At 36.8% G+C, this 17,491-nt stretch overlaps 2 protein-coding genes across 2 annotated transcripts; one reads left to right on the top strand and one right to left on the bottom strand.

Moving 5' to 3' along the window:
• Nucleotides 1-180: 180 nt before the first annotated feature.
• On the bottom strand, nt 181-13,999 carry LOC123870482 (protein eyes shut). The gene is made up of 21 exons (XM_045913844.1): nt 13,350-13,999; nt 12,646-12,794; nt 11,731-11,961; nt 11,114-11,227; nt 10,686-10,854; nt 9,629-10,586; nt 9,008-9,321; nt 8,461-8,650; nt 7,922-8,073; nt 7,373-7,509; nt 6,801-7,052; nt 6,312-6,485; nt 5,762-5,975; nt 5,166-5,323; nt 4,678-4,878; nt 4,028-4,213; nt 3,476-3,604; nt 2,771-2,947; nt 2,052-2,221; nt 1,267-1,543; nt 181-695 (listed from the first exon to the last, which is right to left on the bottom strand). Exons 1-21 carry the CDS (start codon nt 13,484-13,486, stop codon nt 526-528), a joined length of 4,659 nt encoding a protein of 1,552 aa, XP_045769800.1. The 5' UTR covers nt 13,487-13,999; the 3' UTR covers nt 181-525.
• A 461-nt stretch (nt 14,000-14,460) lies between these two features.
• LOC123870200 (MKRN2 opposite strand protein) lies at nt 14,461-17,095 on the top strand. The gene is made up of 4 exons (XM_045913437.1): nt 14,461-15,007; nt 15,111-15,188; nt 15,309-15,516; nt 15,812-17,095. The coding sequence occupies exons 1-4, from the start codon at nt 14,883-14,885 to the stop codon at nt 16,043-16,045; spliced, it is 645 nt and encodes a 214-aa protein (XP_045769393.1). The 5' UTR covers nt 14,461-14,882; the 3' UTR covers nt 16,046-17,095.
• The last annotated feature ends 396 nt before the right edge of the window (nt 17,096-17,491 follow it).

Raw genomic sequence — 17,491 nt, 5'->3', positions numbered from 1 at the left:
AATTTCGCCTCATATTCGCATTTTGAATATGAGTATAACTATTACTTACAGCCAGTAGTCGAAGCTCAGTGTCTCGCAATTTTTTCGCTTCTTTAATTAATAAAGTCTATGGTTTAAAATTGCATTACTTTTTATTAATAAAATATCAAAACAAGTACAATACAGAATTAAATAGTGAATTGTGTACAAAAGGTAACATTATAAGAAACGACACAAATTGTTATACATATAAAGACTAGAAAAGTTTTGTACTATGAGTATTAGTTAACTTATAATTAGGTACTTATTTGACTAAAAACATTTTTATGACTAGGCACTTTATTTCTACGTCGAACACATGATCGAAATCGTATAAATGTCGTCAGGTATAAGGGGGCAAAGCAAAGGTCGACTGACTAACCCATAGCGCGGCGGAACACACTCCTTACTAACGTACCACCAAAATATACACTGATAAATTACCTACTATGATTTATCAGTAAGATAAGTTATTATTTTCTACTCCTATTAACTTCAACCTAATTTTCATACAGTGTATAAAGTGGGGAACAACTGACACGATCGCACGTTTTCGCTGTACACTTCTGTGTAGTTGGATAAAAAGGTGTTGTGTCTTGTTGATATTTTATCGATGCAGCCTTTGAAGTTTTGGGGGAACATTTTTCTAGCAACAAAGTCCTCTTCGGTGACACCACCTGCAAAAAATCCATCATTTGAATTCGCACTTAAAGTTTATTTTGAAAAGGTGGGTAGTAAAATACATAGGTAAGTCACGCAACTGCCTGCTTGCACGTGTGGTGACGCGAGGAGGTTAAGGACGTGATTCCACTCAAGCGAGGCGAAGCATTGAAGGTGACGACTGAGATATCGTAATCTCTAAATAAAGTCGGATATGTCAAAAACACACGTCTCTGCTTCGCTCGGTTTCAGTGGGAAGGCACCTTAAAGGAAACGGGAGTTCTGGGTGACTATAATGTTCTTAGAAAGAGAACTTTATAATACATAGGTACGCTTTTTACATAGTCACGTTCATTTCTATACAAGTCGTGTATGGTTCTATCACAGCAAGTAATTACGTTACGTACCAACTAGGTACGTAGTAGACTAGTAGTCCACATCTATTCCAGTCATTGGACCTGTAAGTTCAGCGCTGGACTGAATTGTTCATAGTATTACCTACTCAATTATAAATCCAGATTGATTCCCTGAAACCCGAACTAGAATGCTATTGGAATATTGTGAGTCAGCTAATAAAAGTGCACTCACCAACGTACAAATCCAAATCTTCATAGTCCTTCTCACCATAACACTGCTCCTCTATGTACGACCTTCCATCGATAACCAAATCGACATTACTATCAAGTGACAAAACTATGGAATGCCATTCCCCATCCGCCATGAACCCAGCTTGGCCCAAACTTGACAGTAGTTTGGGGGGTGGGGGGAAGTATTCAGCTTTTTGTTTGGTGGAGTTATTGCAGTGGAGTGACCACGTTAGTTTTAGGTAGCCTTTGTCGAGACCTAGACCTAGGAAGTCGCTTCCCTAAAATAGAACAAAATACACTGTTATAAAACAGGATTCTAAGGTAAACATGTCGTCAGGCAAAAAGAGCTCTGAACGTAGTACTGTAATTTTCTACAGTACGATGCAAAGGTTGACACCAATACTATCATAAAGATCGATAAATTACCCATAGCTTAGATTCAAGTTCAGATGACTTTTTTTTTGAAGCCACGTCCAAGCGATCGTATCAAGTGTTTCACACACATCCCATGTGTACTTATATAGGTATACTTGGAAGGCCTCGGTCGGGTTATTTACTCCCTACCGGCAAAAGAGTGCCGTACTGCCAAGTGATTCAAAATTCCGGTACAATACCGCGTATAAAACTATTCGAGTTTGAATTAATTAAACTGCCATGCCATAATAACATGCCTTCCTTAGCTCGCTTCCGTCTTATACTGTATTGTCACTTACCAGGAGGTGAGATCGCAGTCAAGGCAACTTATCATGGAAAAAAATACTTAGATCTATCATACCAAGTACCTACCATATTGATCCAAAAGAGCAAGCCATTAGGATCCGCCGTGGTAAAGTTGAGAGCGAGATAGGAAGGTCGGGACGGAGCAGAGCTCAGCCGCTGCTCATTTCTTCCAGGAACCACGCGGCTCAGTGACATCATGGCTTCACCGTCGAATTGAGGTATTGTAATGTTTATATCTGCAATACATGAGTAAGTAATGAGCGGAAGATCTAGCCGTGCTCGAACCAACTGAAGGAAACTGGTGTGCTCAATTTTTACAATGCTGTACAAATGGCCAAAACCAGACCCGATATTATATTTTAAGTACCTAGTAACGTTCTGCAAAATATTGATTTGCGGAGGAGGTAATCACGATTTTCAGTCATTTAGGACTGGGAGAGAGAGAATGAGTTTCACGAATAAAGATGCTTCTAGAAAATTCCTAAAATCTAGTCTTTTTTAATACATTAGTTTTTTTAATTTAATACAGTGAAATGATCCTTATCTGATACGAAGTCAATTGGCATTAAGAAAAATATTAGTCAATTATATTGATTTTTATGGACAACTCACGCTTGACCAAAAATTGATTATATGCCAAAATTGTTTTTAAAAAACCTAAAGGTTCGTAAAACAGTTTCCTATATCTCCTATAGTTTTGGATTTTCCCAGACTCTCAGTTAAAAAAACACACTGTATATTATCTAAATATACAATAGGTACTAAAATAGACAATCTCCACTTACGTTGTTCGCACTGCAAGCCAGTGCGTCCTGAAGGACAAATGCAACGTCCTCTGTAGCAGCGTCCCGCAGCACACTGGTTGGGGCGGCAAGCGGAACGACGGCATCGCAAACCACTACTGCCAATGTTTGTACCACTGCATGCCGCCGCTCCTTCGCAAGCACCAACATTCTGACCCTCTGTGCGAACAGAGCAATATATAGTCTATATTATATTATAGGTCTATATTATAGTAGTTACCTAAATAATCCGACTCCTATGAATGTGATTCGTTCGAAATAGTTGCTTTGTATTCAATTGAGTGCTTCAGTTGGTACGTTGTTACTTGTTAGGAGAATCCCAATACTCTAGTTGGCAGATCGGTAATATATCTGTATACTAAATACCTACTAGGTACATACTCGAGTGGTCATAAAAGAAATTACCTGAGATAGCTACAATAAGTTTCTAGTTTCTGCCAGTACCAACCTACTTAGTTAATTGTGCTCGGCTGTAGAGTAGTCTAGAGCGTTGATAAATAGTAATACAATTTGATTCGGTCATGGTCAACATTACGGTTTATTTAAAAGTTTATCGAGATCAATTCTCTACCTTCTACTTGTAAGAATAAGTTTTACTACCTAAGACACTAGAAAAAATTTTGAATGATTAACTCGTCAAAAAAGAGCTTTGAATACAAAGCTTTTGGATAGAAAGGCAGTAGTCACCTTCAATGTTTTGTTCCTCCAAGGGCAAGAGTATGTTGTTCACATGGAAATTTCTGAAGCAGCCACTGTATGATTCCGGCGGTCCAGACATCACATCAAACGGCAATACCGCCAGGTCTCTAGCACCACCTACAAATATGACAATTATTTATTACAGTTTACCTTACCTCAGAGTAGCGACTATATCCTTCAGGTATAAAACCTTTGGTCATTAAATTCAAGTAATTACTTAGTAAGCAGGCAGTAAAAAGCTGCAAGCTCAGAATACATAATGCTACAAGACTTTTCAGTATCAGTTTATTTTGACCCAAGTTCGTATTTGGGTGACCGCCTTGAAGGTAACGGACGTATTTGACCTTTATATTAATTCCGTGAGTCGGAGAGAAAATTTTAGATCATCCAGGGCCCTGCACACTTTTAGTCGAATCCATCTCCAATAAAATAATGGGGAAATCAAAACCCATCTATAATTCTGTTATTAATGGAAAGGGATCACGACCCTCAGCGACCAGACTCAAATAGAGAGATAGAGAGGACGAAAGTGTAACTTACCTATGGCAATAGAAGCGTCGCTAGCCGTATGAGGGTAGGCGTGGGCCAACATGGGTTCAGTACTTAAGGATCCGTCCACCCACACGTATAACCGATTCCCGTAACGCCCACACTTCACGCTGTGCCATTGAGACATCGACAATACCACACCAGATCTGACCAGCGATGTTAACCCTGACAAATGATCTGGAAGAATTTTTATAGAACCATTTTAATTCGTTTCAATTATTGATTTTTCCTAAAGGAAGGAAAACAGTCAAAATTAAATAAGCTCTTTGAGCATTATATTTTAAAGATAATTGAAGAAATCAATGATTTATTGAAAAGTAACATTAGGTCATCGAAATTTTTACAATATAATCTATTCTAATGGTCTGCAGTGATATAGGCCTGACTGATATAGGTGATCTGGAAGAATTTCTTCCTGTTACTCAGGCATGGATAGCAGTTTATTTTCGATGATTTTTCAGGAAATTGATTTTATCGATTTTCATCACAAGAGAATGTGGCTGAGCAAAAAAAAAAATGGGTCAATCGTATTTAACATGCATCAGTCAAGTTACCGAATCAGGTCACCATTGCTTATAGTCAATAAAGAAAATTATGGTTCTCGCAAAAAAATAATAAAAAAAACGTTATGTTTTACTCACCAGTCCATCGATACTCCAATAGGCCCCCTTGAAGCGACAGCGCCGTGTAAAAATGTGGTGTCTGTACAAAAATCACAATACCCCGTTCTTTGGTCGGCTTTATTTCTGCTTCAAATGACAAGCTGACGCTCGATATGGAACGAGGGCCAAGTTTCAGATACGATCGTGTTCCAGAAAATAAGAAATCTATCGGCAACAAATCTGGAACAAAGTTGAACGAAATGTAAGTACTTAGCAAGTACAAACTCGTTGTTCGACTCACTAAGCACGCGTATCCTTTCAGAATGAGAAGGGTTTGGCCATTGTCTACCACGCTGGCCAAGTAAGAATTGGCATTTGGCACACCGTTGAGAACATTATGAAAACTCTCAGGCACGCAGGTTTCCTCACGATGTTTTCCTCCACCGTTAAAACAAGTGATACTACCTCCGTCCCTTGGCCCACGACGCCTTTACCACCAAGTTATCACCAATTGAGTAATTAATTACCTTGGTCGCAATAGAGACCAGTTTTTCCGTAAGGACAGTCACACTGGGCCTCGTCGAGTGAGATGACGCAAGCACCGCGGCAACGCGTACGCGCGCGGTCGCACGGGCTCTGTATGCTGGCGCATGTAGCTCCAAACCACCCTTCATTGCAAATGCACCTTAAATTTTGAACATTATTATATATCACAATGCCACTGACGTAGGCTTCGGCAAATAGGTAAAATCTAGATAAGTTTGGTCGAGCTAAACGGGGATTTGGAAGTACTAATTTCCAAAAAACATACTTCTCCTAAAAATTTTTACTGCAAGCTTACCGCAAGAGGGCTCCAAGATTTTCAGTGATATTTAAACTTATTGTTGAGATGCCGTGGGGAATTTTGAGGGGGAAAAGAAGAGAGTTTAGAAAGGATAGACAAGAAATTTTCTACTTTGGTAGTAGCCAAACTGATCCAGTAACATCTTGCAAGTCCAGTGGAATATTGTCAAGTGTGAATTACCATTGGTATATTGTACACTGAATATGATTTAGCGTGTAGTTTCTTTTCCAATTCCGCTATTAAATTACTTAATCACAATTATATCTTTGTAACACATACCCATAAGTAGCTGGCGAATGTATACAAACTCCCCTAGGAGCGTTGCAGGATTTGGCAGTGCACTGCGCGACTCCACACTGGCCTACGCCTCTACCTCCCACTGCCTTTCCAGTGCCAATAGCCTGACCCCCCACTTCCCAGATACATCCCCTCCACCCGGTATGTAGAGGTAGGTCATGGGGTAGGTCACGAAAATCTTCAGATGGGTGTCCACCTGAATTTTGATAGGCATTAGAATAAGCAGACTAAAGAATTTATCCGTTTGGTGAAGGTACGATTGAAACATTCTAAATCTTACTTAATCTTACCTGTCTCTTGACTCTTGAGGTGACATATTTTAATCGTCTTATAGGTAGCAAATGCCTACAGCTAACCGAAAAAAAATGTTAGGCTATAGTATTTATTTTTAGGTATCAAATGTAATGAAGGAGTTAAAACACGGCATGCTAAAAAGATTCCAACCCTCCTGTCTCCATCCCAAATGATAGGAGAAGTTTACTAAGTTCAGAAATGCTTGATGCTTGGTAGGCAAGCTGTGCTTATACTTTACCAATGAAGATGTAAGGCAGCAAGGTCATGTTGGATCGGTGTGCTGGTGCGTTGCCGGTGACGTTGTGTCTGCCGTCTATTAGTAAGCCGGCGGTCCGACCTCGTCTCCACACTCTGACAGTATGGCCTCCCCGTCGAGGACCAACAGCTCGAGAGGTAAATATTCGACGAGGACCTGATAAGAAATTAATGCCAATGTTGATTGATGATTATGCCCGTTTTCCGCAAAGGTATTGGATTCCTAATAGGTAGTTGTTCTGCCTTTTAATGGGGCAGGAGTACCTACATCCTACATCTTAAAGGATAACAAATGGTAATAAACTATTCTAACGAGGGATAATCTCTCAATTTTGAATTTCACATTGTCTATTAATCGACGAAGACGACGCCACTTGAGGGTCGAAGGATCAAATGAATATTTTCATTTGTCCAAAGGAAATCAAATACAAGTAAAAATATTTTATAACATTTGTATGAGTAAAAGACTCACCACTTCCCATATTCCACGTCAGCATTATATAGCCCTTTACAAACGCTAAAGCCATGTGCTGACTTCTGGGATCATGTCTTCCGCTTTGTCCAACAAAAGCCAGAAGCGATATTTGATCCATATCGGCTGTTTGAAATCTGAGTCGTAAGTCGAAGCGGTCTGAGTTCATAGCAGCAGAAGATAAGGGGTACATTACATAAGAGGATTTTCCTGTTGTTATCGGAGCGAGAGATGGTCTTGTTATCTCTACATCTGTAATAATGAACGATTATATTTTTTGAAAAAGATACAAAAACTGTACTTTAATCTGTTCTGACTTATTTTAGCCAGAAATAAAGCATTAAGCTGTTCCAGAAAGATCGAGAAGAGTAAGATCGAGAATGGCCTTAATTATGACGGTGAGAACGTTTTCATCCTAAAAAAATGACCAGTGTTCTGGTCAAGTTTTATGCCTGATAATAAGGGCATTTGAGGAAATTATCTGCTGGTTGGATCATATAAGTTTTTTTTTAAATTAACAAATTTTTAAATCTAAAAGTTAAAAGTGCATTGCGCAAGTCTCAATAACTTACTGTACTCGCAGAAGATGCCATGCTTGCCATACGGACACAGGCAAAGAAATCCACTGCCGGGATGGCGGACACAGCTGCCTCCAGAGTGGCAAGGGTTGTGGTTGCAAACTGACTGATTGCAGTGATCTCCCATCCAACTAAAACATACTCGTAATTTTAATTTTCGTTTAATGTAACGAGACCTAGGCACTTGATGGTGTTGGTGATATTGCAGCTAATGATATCAAAGGTATCTAATGAATGCAATTTTTGAATGTAACCATAAATTCACGGTTTTCGGATTTTTCCCTTTACTTGTGCTATATGACCTATCTACCTACCTGTCATAATTCTAGGTCAACGGGAAGTACCCTATAGGTTTTCTTGACAAACACGACAAACGGACAGACAGACAACTAAGTGATCCTATAAGGCTTCCGTTTTTCCTTTTGTGGTACGGAATCGACCACATTAGATTAATTAAACAGAATCAAAAAGTTGTAGACTGTAATGCCAAATAACGTAACTAGGTATTTAATTGTGTGTAGACAAAAATTAAAATTAACTTACCCATTGGCACAAGCACAGGTGTAAGTATCGCCGTGGTCGCTGCACGTGCCTCCGTTCATGCACGGCGATGATAGACAGGACAGGGATGAGCATTCCGTCACTTCTGCCGCATCAAATGCATCGTCGAAAACCTCGCGCTTTTCGCCATTTACCTGTAAACCAAGTTAAACTTATGCAACTATCAGATACCTCCTTACTAAAGAAAAGTGCACTTTAATAACATTGATGTTTAGCAAGAAACAGTTAAAAATTATTTTGCTATAATCCGCCAACAGAAAAAATCTGTATGGTCAAACATGCAGTTAAAAGCTATAAGCACCTCTTACCTCCCCAACCAAGCAATAAAGCCAAGTTCCCAAGCAAGCACTGCCACCACCACTCACATGCACCACCACACAAGACTTTTCCACTACTCTCGACGCACGTTTCGCCCCGACACCGGAGCATCCTCAGGAGATTTCGACTTTACAATGCTGTATTGTCTAGTACAGACAAGCAATTCATTTGATATACCTATTTATACAATCTGATTAACTTACAACCAAATCTTTTATGCATCCAACGAACGGTTTGCTATAAGTAGCATTGCTATTTGGTATATTCCCAAAGTATAGGACAGTGCTGTTATCAAGTGAGCTAATGTTGGCGACTTGTCCTCCACTCATAGCTACCGTGTCGTTGAGACGAAGTGTGCCGTTACAATGCTTCTCTTTCAAATAAAGATCTAACCTGAAAGAGTCACATTACAAGAATTAGTTAAAACCTTTTTTGTCAGATTGGCAGCGAATATTTAGGTTGCTATCACTTAACTGAATTAGAATCAATAAAATAGACTAAGCAACATCTTGCAATCTTAAAATAAGCAAATAGTAAATAATTATAACCAGTCATAAAAAACAATAAATATTTTCCAAAAGTTTTTTGCTTTGAAACCGCCTTAAGTAAGGATATTATAAGCTACAGGTTGTTTATAAGTACCCTCAAAGTAAAAATTCATTGGCAAATATTTCAGTTTATCATCAGTTGCGACAACAACAACTGTTTTACTATCACATTTCTTACACTCAATACAATATTTATATTTACCTAGTTTCTATATTCATCAAATATCCTTTATTCACATAAGTTTTGAGCTCACTTAGCAACATTGTCTGGTATCCGCAGGAAAATTCAAACTTCAACAATCCAGACTCCATATATAGCTTCATGTATGCGCCATCAGCTATATCCACATGCATTATCTGACCATCAGTTATTAGCGTTTTTGCATTGAATCCAATATTTATTGATGTTGAGTTTCTGACGTGGTGCGATATGTACGAATTACCATCGAAAGCAGCTGAGTTGATAATGATTTTTTGTTCGCAAAATCTTCCTCCATAGTTAAAAGCACACTGGCACTAAAAGTGATATCCTTTTAATAATTATTATTGGCGCTACAATTTTTGAAAAATTACATTGGCACAAATTCGCTGGTTTCAACACGTAAAGAGGACATAATAGTATCGGCAGAAAGTGTTTGAGGCATCTTAATTGTCCAAGTTGGATCAACGAAGTCATTAAAAAAGCTGGTTTCACATAACAGGCATTGAACGAATGGTAGCTTCCTAGCATCAGAAACCAAAATTCCTCTTTGGTCGTTATCCCAGCGAACTAAAAGAAAACGAAGTATCTAAGTACCTAGTTAAGTAGAGTAAAGAAACTTACCCTAATACCATGTAGAGTGTTGATGCAAGTCCCATGATTATTGCAAAAAGAATTTGTGCATTCCGACTGAAACGTTGGAAACGCCTGAGTAGTGGCATCTACATCTGTTGATTCTGTTGTTTCAGTTGAAGAAACTTGAAATGTCACTAAATCGGTAGAATTAGTTGTTTCTACAGGAGTGTCTGTAAACATTTTGTCAGTTGTTACGTCTTTGGATGAAGTTGTAGAGACATCAGTAAATATCGTTGTTTCTGTTGAAGTTTTTATACTTGCTGCATCTATTTTTGTTGAACCATCAGATGCTGTTGTTTTAATTGAAGTAGTTTCTTCGTGTGTCATAGGAGAAGTTAATTCTGTAATATCCTTAGAAGTTGTATGTTTTTCAGTGCTTGTTGGTATTAGGATAGGAGGTGGCACATCTATTGTAGAGTCATTTGTTTTGACACAAGAACCTGTACATTCAGTTGTAGCTTCAGTCTTTGAACTATCTGCTTCTAATGTTTCTCGTGAAAATTCTTCCGTTACAGTTTCTGTAGTAATTGAATCTATTTTGGATGTAGGTGATTCAGTTTCCAGTGTTGTGGATTCAGTTTTTACTGTAGTTAAATCCATTTCTGCAGTTTCAGTAGTAATAGCGGTTGTTACAGTTTTTGTAATAGAATCACTAGTGGTAGTTAAATTCACATTTTCTGGGACTATTGTTATAGAAGTAGTAGTAGAAAAACTGGTATTGTATTTCGTATAGTCAATCATCGAACTGCCAATTGGTGTAGATTCAGTAAATAGAGTAGTAATGATTGATTCATTATAACTTGGTATATATGTTGGGCTGACATATTCACATTCATAACTACCATCATCTAGTACAAGGCAATCGCATAACGTCCCAGTAAGTCTTGGAGGACAAGAGCAAGTGAAATTATCTACACCATCGATGCAGGTTCCACCGTTCATACACCTTTAAAGAAGAAACCTTGTTAAATTGTGTTTATAAGAAAAATCAGAATCTTAAAGCTGACTCTAGTGAGGGTCAGAACTAAAATGTCGTAAGTTTAACCTGGGTCCCAATAAACATTCGTCGTATTGCAGCTCGCATCGTTCGCCATGGTAATCAGGGACGCAATAGCAAATTCTTACTCCATCTTCAACGACGCACAAAGCATTGTTACTGCACGAATCCTCATCGCAAAACTCTATTTGCACTTCGCAGCTTTTCCCTGTGAAACCTAGAATCATAAAAAAAAAGGATTTATTTTGGTTAAAAATAAAAGAGAATTCATATCCAAAATCTTATTAATATCATTAAGCCTCTTAATGTTTTTTGGGGATACCTAAGAAATGCTTTTTGGCCTCTTATTTTAACTGTACAATATTTTATCATCTCCAATGCAAATTTGAAGCTCTTTTCCAATCAATTTTGGATTTTCTTTTGCAAATTTTACCTCGACACTAATGAAATTTAAATTGGCTATACTTAGTTTGTACCATAAGTGCATGCACACATGTAATCAGCGTGTGCATCGATGCAAATTCCTCCATTTCTACAGGGGTTTGATTGACATTCGTCAATTTGTTCCTCGCATTTTAGACCTTCCCATCCTAGAAGAAACAAATGTACTTAGTTTACTTTTTATATCTACTTGTACAAAAAAGTGTTAATAACTTAAGCTCAAGCCAGCTTTTAGACAGCTTTGTTTTAGGTAAATCCCAATCATAGAACTAGAACAAAATTCAAAATCGACTGTTTTGACAAACTAATGGATATGTGAGAGTGTGATGAATGAATGCGGAACGTTTTAGTATCTCCACCGTATTCTCAATATCCACTGACCTGAGAAGACCAGTAGGTATAATAATTTCAATATTTTCTTCGCTGTAAAGAATAATCGTCTATACAGCCAAGTAGAACAAGTTACAACGTCTTAGGTAAATGGACCGCATTTTGCCAAAGAAACTCAATAATATAATGAGCCAAGCTCTCGACAGGAATTCTTAGTGAAGGAAGGAGCTAACCATCCGTCGTCTGTAACGGCAAAGTGGTCAGAGATTTATTGCTGAAAAATTCATCTAATGTTTTATTTTGAAAGTTATGTTGCATTTACCTGATAAACACTTGCAGTAGAACTTATAACCTGGTCCTTCAATGCACTCCCCGCCATTATAACATCGGACTTCCTCAGTGGAGTTGCAGACAGCAACATCTAACTCGCAGTGGTCCCCAGAGAAACCTGGTATGCAGTGGCATACGTACTCGTTCGTCATATCGATGCAAGTACCATTGTTTAGACATGGGTTAGATTCGCATTCGTTGTAATTTGTCTCGCAGCTGTCTCCTATAAATAAAGATAAGACAGGGTTCCAGAAAAAGGAAGTCTTAGCTGAAGAATTTACGCCAGTGGTATGGTATGGGAAGAGTACCTATTTGATTCTTGTGCCGCGCAGTAGCGTCTAAAATGCAGTTAGCTCTATGGTTGTCAACCTCCGCTTATAGACGACTTTACAATCATACAATGAAGTAGAAGAAATTTTTAAGAAAGATTTCGACTAAGTTGACAGTCAGTTAAGTCAAACTGTTCCAACTGCTTAGATACTTGTACTTACCAAGTCTGAACTCAGTGATAGTAGTACCAAAATTGAGAGCTACAGTGTGACGATCGCAATCAATTTCGTGCCCTTTCTCCTATTGAATAAAATGCTCAGTTCTGATGACGGTTTTTAAATCCTAACCCAAATCCAGACAGTGAAACCATTGCGAAATTTAGGTGCAATTTGTGATTTCGCAACTTTGGTGCCAGGTTTACTGGGTATCATTAATTTTATCATTCAACAGTTTGAAATTTGGACTAGGAATAAAGCTTGGAACGCACAGAGCTCTCGATAGTAACTGCTCAGCAGGATTGAATGCAGTTTCGCAGTGTGATCTTCATACAGTTTTACAACTATTAGGAACCGTGTTGGACAGTGGCCATCGCGCCGCGCCGCCGTCCAGCGATGTGTTTCAACCCTAATGAGCTTGCCTATAAATCCATCAGGACACGAGCAGTTGTAGCTAGCCACGCCGTCGATGCACGTGCCTCCATTCAGACAAGGGTTGGACCAGCACTCGTCCCAATTTGTCTGACACTGGACTCCCGTGTATCCGTCGATACAGTAACAGGAGTACGTGCTAAAAAGTAAAAAAAGAAGAAGTAAGAAAAGACAGATTATAAGTTCTAACTCTGAAATAAATTGCTTAAAAATAGCTAGTCGTATCAACTTAGAATTTATGAGGAATTTAACAGCTAAGGTGACTCTTCAGGTTTTCAGTTTTTTGCGAAATTTAAGTTTTTTAAAGAAATAAAAACACGAAATGAAAATTTTAATTGCAGGCAAAATAAACAATTTATTATACTTAGGTGGTACCTAATTCTTCCTTTTTTATTTTTTTATTATTCAATTCGAAGCTTACTTTTTAATGCGCATCTAAAGCAATAAAAATATTATATTTTAATATTTCGCAGAACCAGAGCATGCACTAACGCAAATCGTTATTAGTGTAGATGCGGCTTTATAAAATGGAAAATCAAAAACCGAAATATTATTTGGTTGACCCAAATTGGGTTAGTAATGTAAACGATGAATCTTATGTATATTTAAAAATAAAGTCAAAAAACTATTGATCATTGTTGTTTTACAATAGCCACGACAGGCGAAAGCGTATTGGTAAATAAAGCGAACTTACCTATTTAGGTCGTCGATACAAATACCGTGTAAGCAAGGGTTGGCAAGACAGGCGATCCCTGCCGACACCACTGGGACGATCACAAGCATCCACCACACACATTGCAGCTGTCTTAGATTATGTCTCTCTACAGACATTCTAAATGACAAACTCTACCATTGGTCGCTACTTCCTATGCTGTATATCTAGCGTTTCTATATCATATACTTTTTATCAAGTAAATATGCATTCTACATTTTTCCAAAAACTTTAATAAACACTTGCACTAATTAAATAAAACATTGAGATGATTATTTTCTTTGAGTTATTGTGAATTGTGGTTTATCAAAAGTAATTATTAATAAGTAGTAAGTATAATGGCATAGAAAAAGTAGAGCCTTAATGAGTAACAGTTATACTTATTAAATACAAAAACCGAACACAATATTATGTTTTTCACAATTTTTAACTTCAAATTCTTAAAGTAGGTTCATCGGTAGTATCCTACGGTTTGATTTTCGAATGATAGAACAGATTTTAAATACAATTAAGTAGGTCTCAGTTTAGGTGTGGTTTCTAGTCCACGTTTCTATGACGACGGTAAACACAATACACGCGGTCAATGATGCCCTGTGCCTTTCTATTGACAAAATTTAAAGAATCGACCTCGATAAGCGCCTATCAACTTTAAAACTTTAATAAATGAATTTTTACTATTAACGAGGGTAGAAAACTTTTGTCGTTGGTTGTTTCAAGTACTGATCTTGTCTATTAGCAAATATAATACTTTAAAAAAAATAAGGAATATAAATTAAATAGCATAATAGTAATGAACCATCTTTACAAATCATTACCAGCTGTGTCATTACTCATTATTAAGTTACATTCCTTTTTTCGCAAAGTATAATTTTAAAATTTAAAAAACGAAAACGTAAGAGAACGCAAGAATCGTAAAATAAACTTATGCCCGCCGTAGGTGCCATTGGGTGCCATATTCTTTTAAACAACCAATAGTAACAAAGCTCAAGTTGTCGGCCAATAAAATGTTAGCATAACCACAGAGTATAATATAACAGTTGTGAGTTTGTTGTCACGAAATGACATTTTACTGTTGACACGAAATGTCATTGTCTGAGGAGTGAAAATTAACGTTCGAAATCTTTATTTAGAATTTAGAAGCTAAATATATATTTTTTTGCTATTTTTGTTAGATCTTGAATATATTGTAAATATTCAGAAGATGTTACATTCGAAATTTAATCTTAAATAGTTACTACTTCATTATTTTTACATAAACAAAATTAAAGTCGTGGTTGTCATTTAATTTTTGAACATTATCTTGGAAGGCCTTCAAGATGTGGAAATGAGTGCTTGACGGGAACAATAGTTTCCCATTTCCCAAGTGGTTTTCAATTCATTTTTGTTTAGACAGTTATTATTGCAGGTATACGACGAATTTTCTTTTTCTGTAGATTTCGCGTACACCTTTACGATTAACTTAGAGTCATCAAAAGTGATAGTTTTATATAGAACACCGTATAAATCAAACGAAAAATGGATCCGGGTATTCTTTGTTTCCACCATTGTGAACACAAAGTGTTTTGTACTATTATACCTGAAAATTGCCCTGTTTGTCAACAGAAACTAGATAGATATGACTACAATCTCTTGCCATTTAGGTGAGTTCAGGATTCTATGTGCTTATTTATTAGAGTTGCTTTTGTTTCTTCGATGATTGTATGAAGAGAGAGTTTGTTGCTAAGTGTCCTATTTTTGTTACAGAGTACCATATCCCTTCGTAAAAGCCTCTCAGCATCCGCGGGCTATCGTCATGAAGCCCACCCATGGGGATTTCCTTAAGTGAGTAAATTTCTCTAAAGAATAAATTAAGTCATACATTACCTTAGTCAATTTATCCTGTGAATGTTGACTCACATCCCTTGTAGATAACCGGTATACAATACAGCTATTGTGTTTCAGTGACTACTACAATTCTAAAGACTTGCACATAGGGGTCACTAACTCTCAAGGATGTGTGGTAGAGTTCAGTGAAGAGGGCATCCGGAGTGTTGACCTTGTTACTAAGAAATGGAGTGGATGTGAGACTAGTGTTGATTGGGACCAATGTCTTTTATTAGAACAGTTTGATGAACTGTGGAATGAGATATGGGATGGTGTACTTTTAAAGGTAATAATTAATTACAGTTTTTAGTGTGAGTGCTCATCATGACAGAGTTAGAACTATTATGTTACTGAGACAGTTTTTATGCTGCAATAATATGGGATCTAAAATGCTTGCTAAAAGCAAAAGAATACAAAGCAATACAATAGAATTTCTTGCAGCAGGCTAGAGATATATATAGCTCCATTCTGTTAGTTCTTATCATGTGTCTACTAACTCCATAGGAATTGGTTTTTAGCAGAGATTGTACTTCATTTGACCAACATATTTTTAGCTATTAATATTAATTGTATTCTTATAGGTGAGCCTAAGTCCACTATGGGAAGCAGAAAGATACAATGAAGAGAGACACAATTGTTTCACTTTTGTACTAGCATTTTTACGTGCACTGGACTGTGGGGAACTATCGGAAAGAGCACATGACCCTAAGCTCTTCTGCAAACAATATGTGGTGCCTCGAACTTCAGCTGCAGGGAAGTATATATCTCTTTATAGACAACTAAAAAGGCAGAGCTACTTCATACAGAAACAATGATAGCCTATACAAATATGTTTGTACAATTTGTATATCCAGTGCAGATAAAAAATGGATGGGTCTCTGTTAGTCTTTTGCTGGTACATTAATATTCCTGATCGCCTCTCTAGCCACATGCATTGATTTTCATATTCTTTGTCTACAATCAAGAGTGCCAATTTTAAAAAATTTGTATTAACTCACTTTCTTGTCGGTTTATTTGTTTGTTTGTATTTAGTACTTATCCTTTTTATCAAATTATATGCAACCTTGCAACTTACCTGCATCATATGCAACACATTTCTGCAACGCTTCAATGCATTTGTGTAATAAACTGTAAAAATTACACAGTTTACTATACTGTAATTGATGATGACATTTGAATATTGTGTATTGAATTACAAAAAATCCTGCTTGATAGTGCGAGCAACAGGTGATGTTATTTTCTATTTGTTATCTGTGCGGTTGTCAATAAGGACCAAAGATCACATGATACTTTTAATATCAGGAATTGGCGATTTAATTGCTTTTTAGGAGTGAAAAGCTGTGATTGAAATTCGCATATATTTTGTTTGTTAGTTTAGTAAGTTACTGTATATTACTTTACACATACATTTAAATATATCTGCTAAAATGCGCAGTTACGATGTTAAGCTTGCGATTGATCACAGTTGCCAAAAGACAATACCCGATGAATTCAGTTTGAAATCGTTGATTGCCGATACTGAAATATTATGTGCGCTTTGGACTTAATTTATTGTATGTATTTATTTATTATCACTTATCAGTTCAGTATTAACTGTGATGTCTCATATTTAGGATATAGGTTTCTTAAATTTTAATGCATTTAATTCAGACCAAATAGGTTATTGTATAATTTGTTTGCATATAATAATATTATATTAAAAATATTATAATAGGTATGTATATTGTATATACTTTTCTTCAAAATTAATTTCATGTAATTTATGATAACTATAGAGGTGTTAGTGGCATGCCTGGGAATGAGACTACTAAAATTAAAACAACCATAACCTAAAGTATTATGCATAGGTATGTAATCTGAGAAAAGACTTGCCATGTTAGTCCTATTGTCACCTGTAATAGTCAAAAGTATGGTATAGTACTGACTACACATACTTTTGACATGATAGTTGACATACAGAAGTCCTTTCTCAGACTCTACGCATAATATAATATTAATGTGGGGGTCAGAGTATTGATACTAAGGTCAATATGCTATGAATTTTGTTTAGATTTTGCTTTGGTTTGTTGTCAACTATCAATAAAAAGTTATGACAAGGCACATAACGCTAGTTGTTTACCATGCTTTTATCATGGTACTTCAGTTTTTAGGTATTTAATTATTATCAGCCATAGAAATAAATTATAAATGAAATTATAATTTAGTTGGAATGCATGCCACTGAATGCTTTTATCAATATTTTATAAGATGGTCAGCATATT

The sequence above is a fragment of the Maniola jurtina genome, chromosome 1 (genome assembly GCF_905333055.1).
Source record: "Maniola jurtina chromosome 1, ilManJurt1.1, whole genome shotgun sequence".
In the NCBI taxonomy this organism is placed as follows: Eukaryota; Metazoa; Arthropoda; class Insecta; order Lepidoptera; family Nymphalidae; genus Maniola; species Maniola jurtina.
The sequence above is the reverse complement of the archived record's forward strand: the minus strand, read 5'-3'. Positions and strand labels throughout refer to the sequence as shown.

What these genes read in the sequence shown, in the direction of transcription:
- LOC123870482 (XM_045913844.1), bottom strand. Translation starts at nt 13,486, where the DNA reads ATGTCTGTAGAGAGACATAATCTAAGACAGCTGCAATGTGTGTGGTGG. An exon ending in CATGTGTGCATGCACTTATG is followed by an intron (nt 10,855 to 11,113) that starts GTACAAACTAAG and finishes TTATGATTCTAG; the next exon opens with GTTTCACAGGGAAAAGCTGC. An exon ending in ACCTGTGCTTGTGCCAATGG is followed by an intron (nt 7,510 to 7,921) that starts GTAAGTTAATTT and finishes AGTATGTTTTAG; the next exon opens with TTGGATGGGAGATCACTGCA.
- LOC123870200 (XM_045913437.1), top strand. Translation starts at nt 14,883, where the DNA reads ATGGATCCGGGTATTCTTTGTTTCCACCATTGTGAACACAAAGTGTTT. An exon ending in TACAATCTCTTGCCATTTAG is followed by an intron (nt 15,008 to 15,110) that starts GTGAGTTCAGGA and finishes TTTTTGTTACAG; the next exon opens with AGTACCATATCCCTTCGTAA. An exon ending in GGGATGGTGTACTTTTAAAG is followed by an intron (nt 15,517 to 15,811) that starts GTAATAATTAAT and finishes GTATTCTTATAG; the next exon opens with GTGAGCCTAAGTCCACTATG.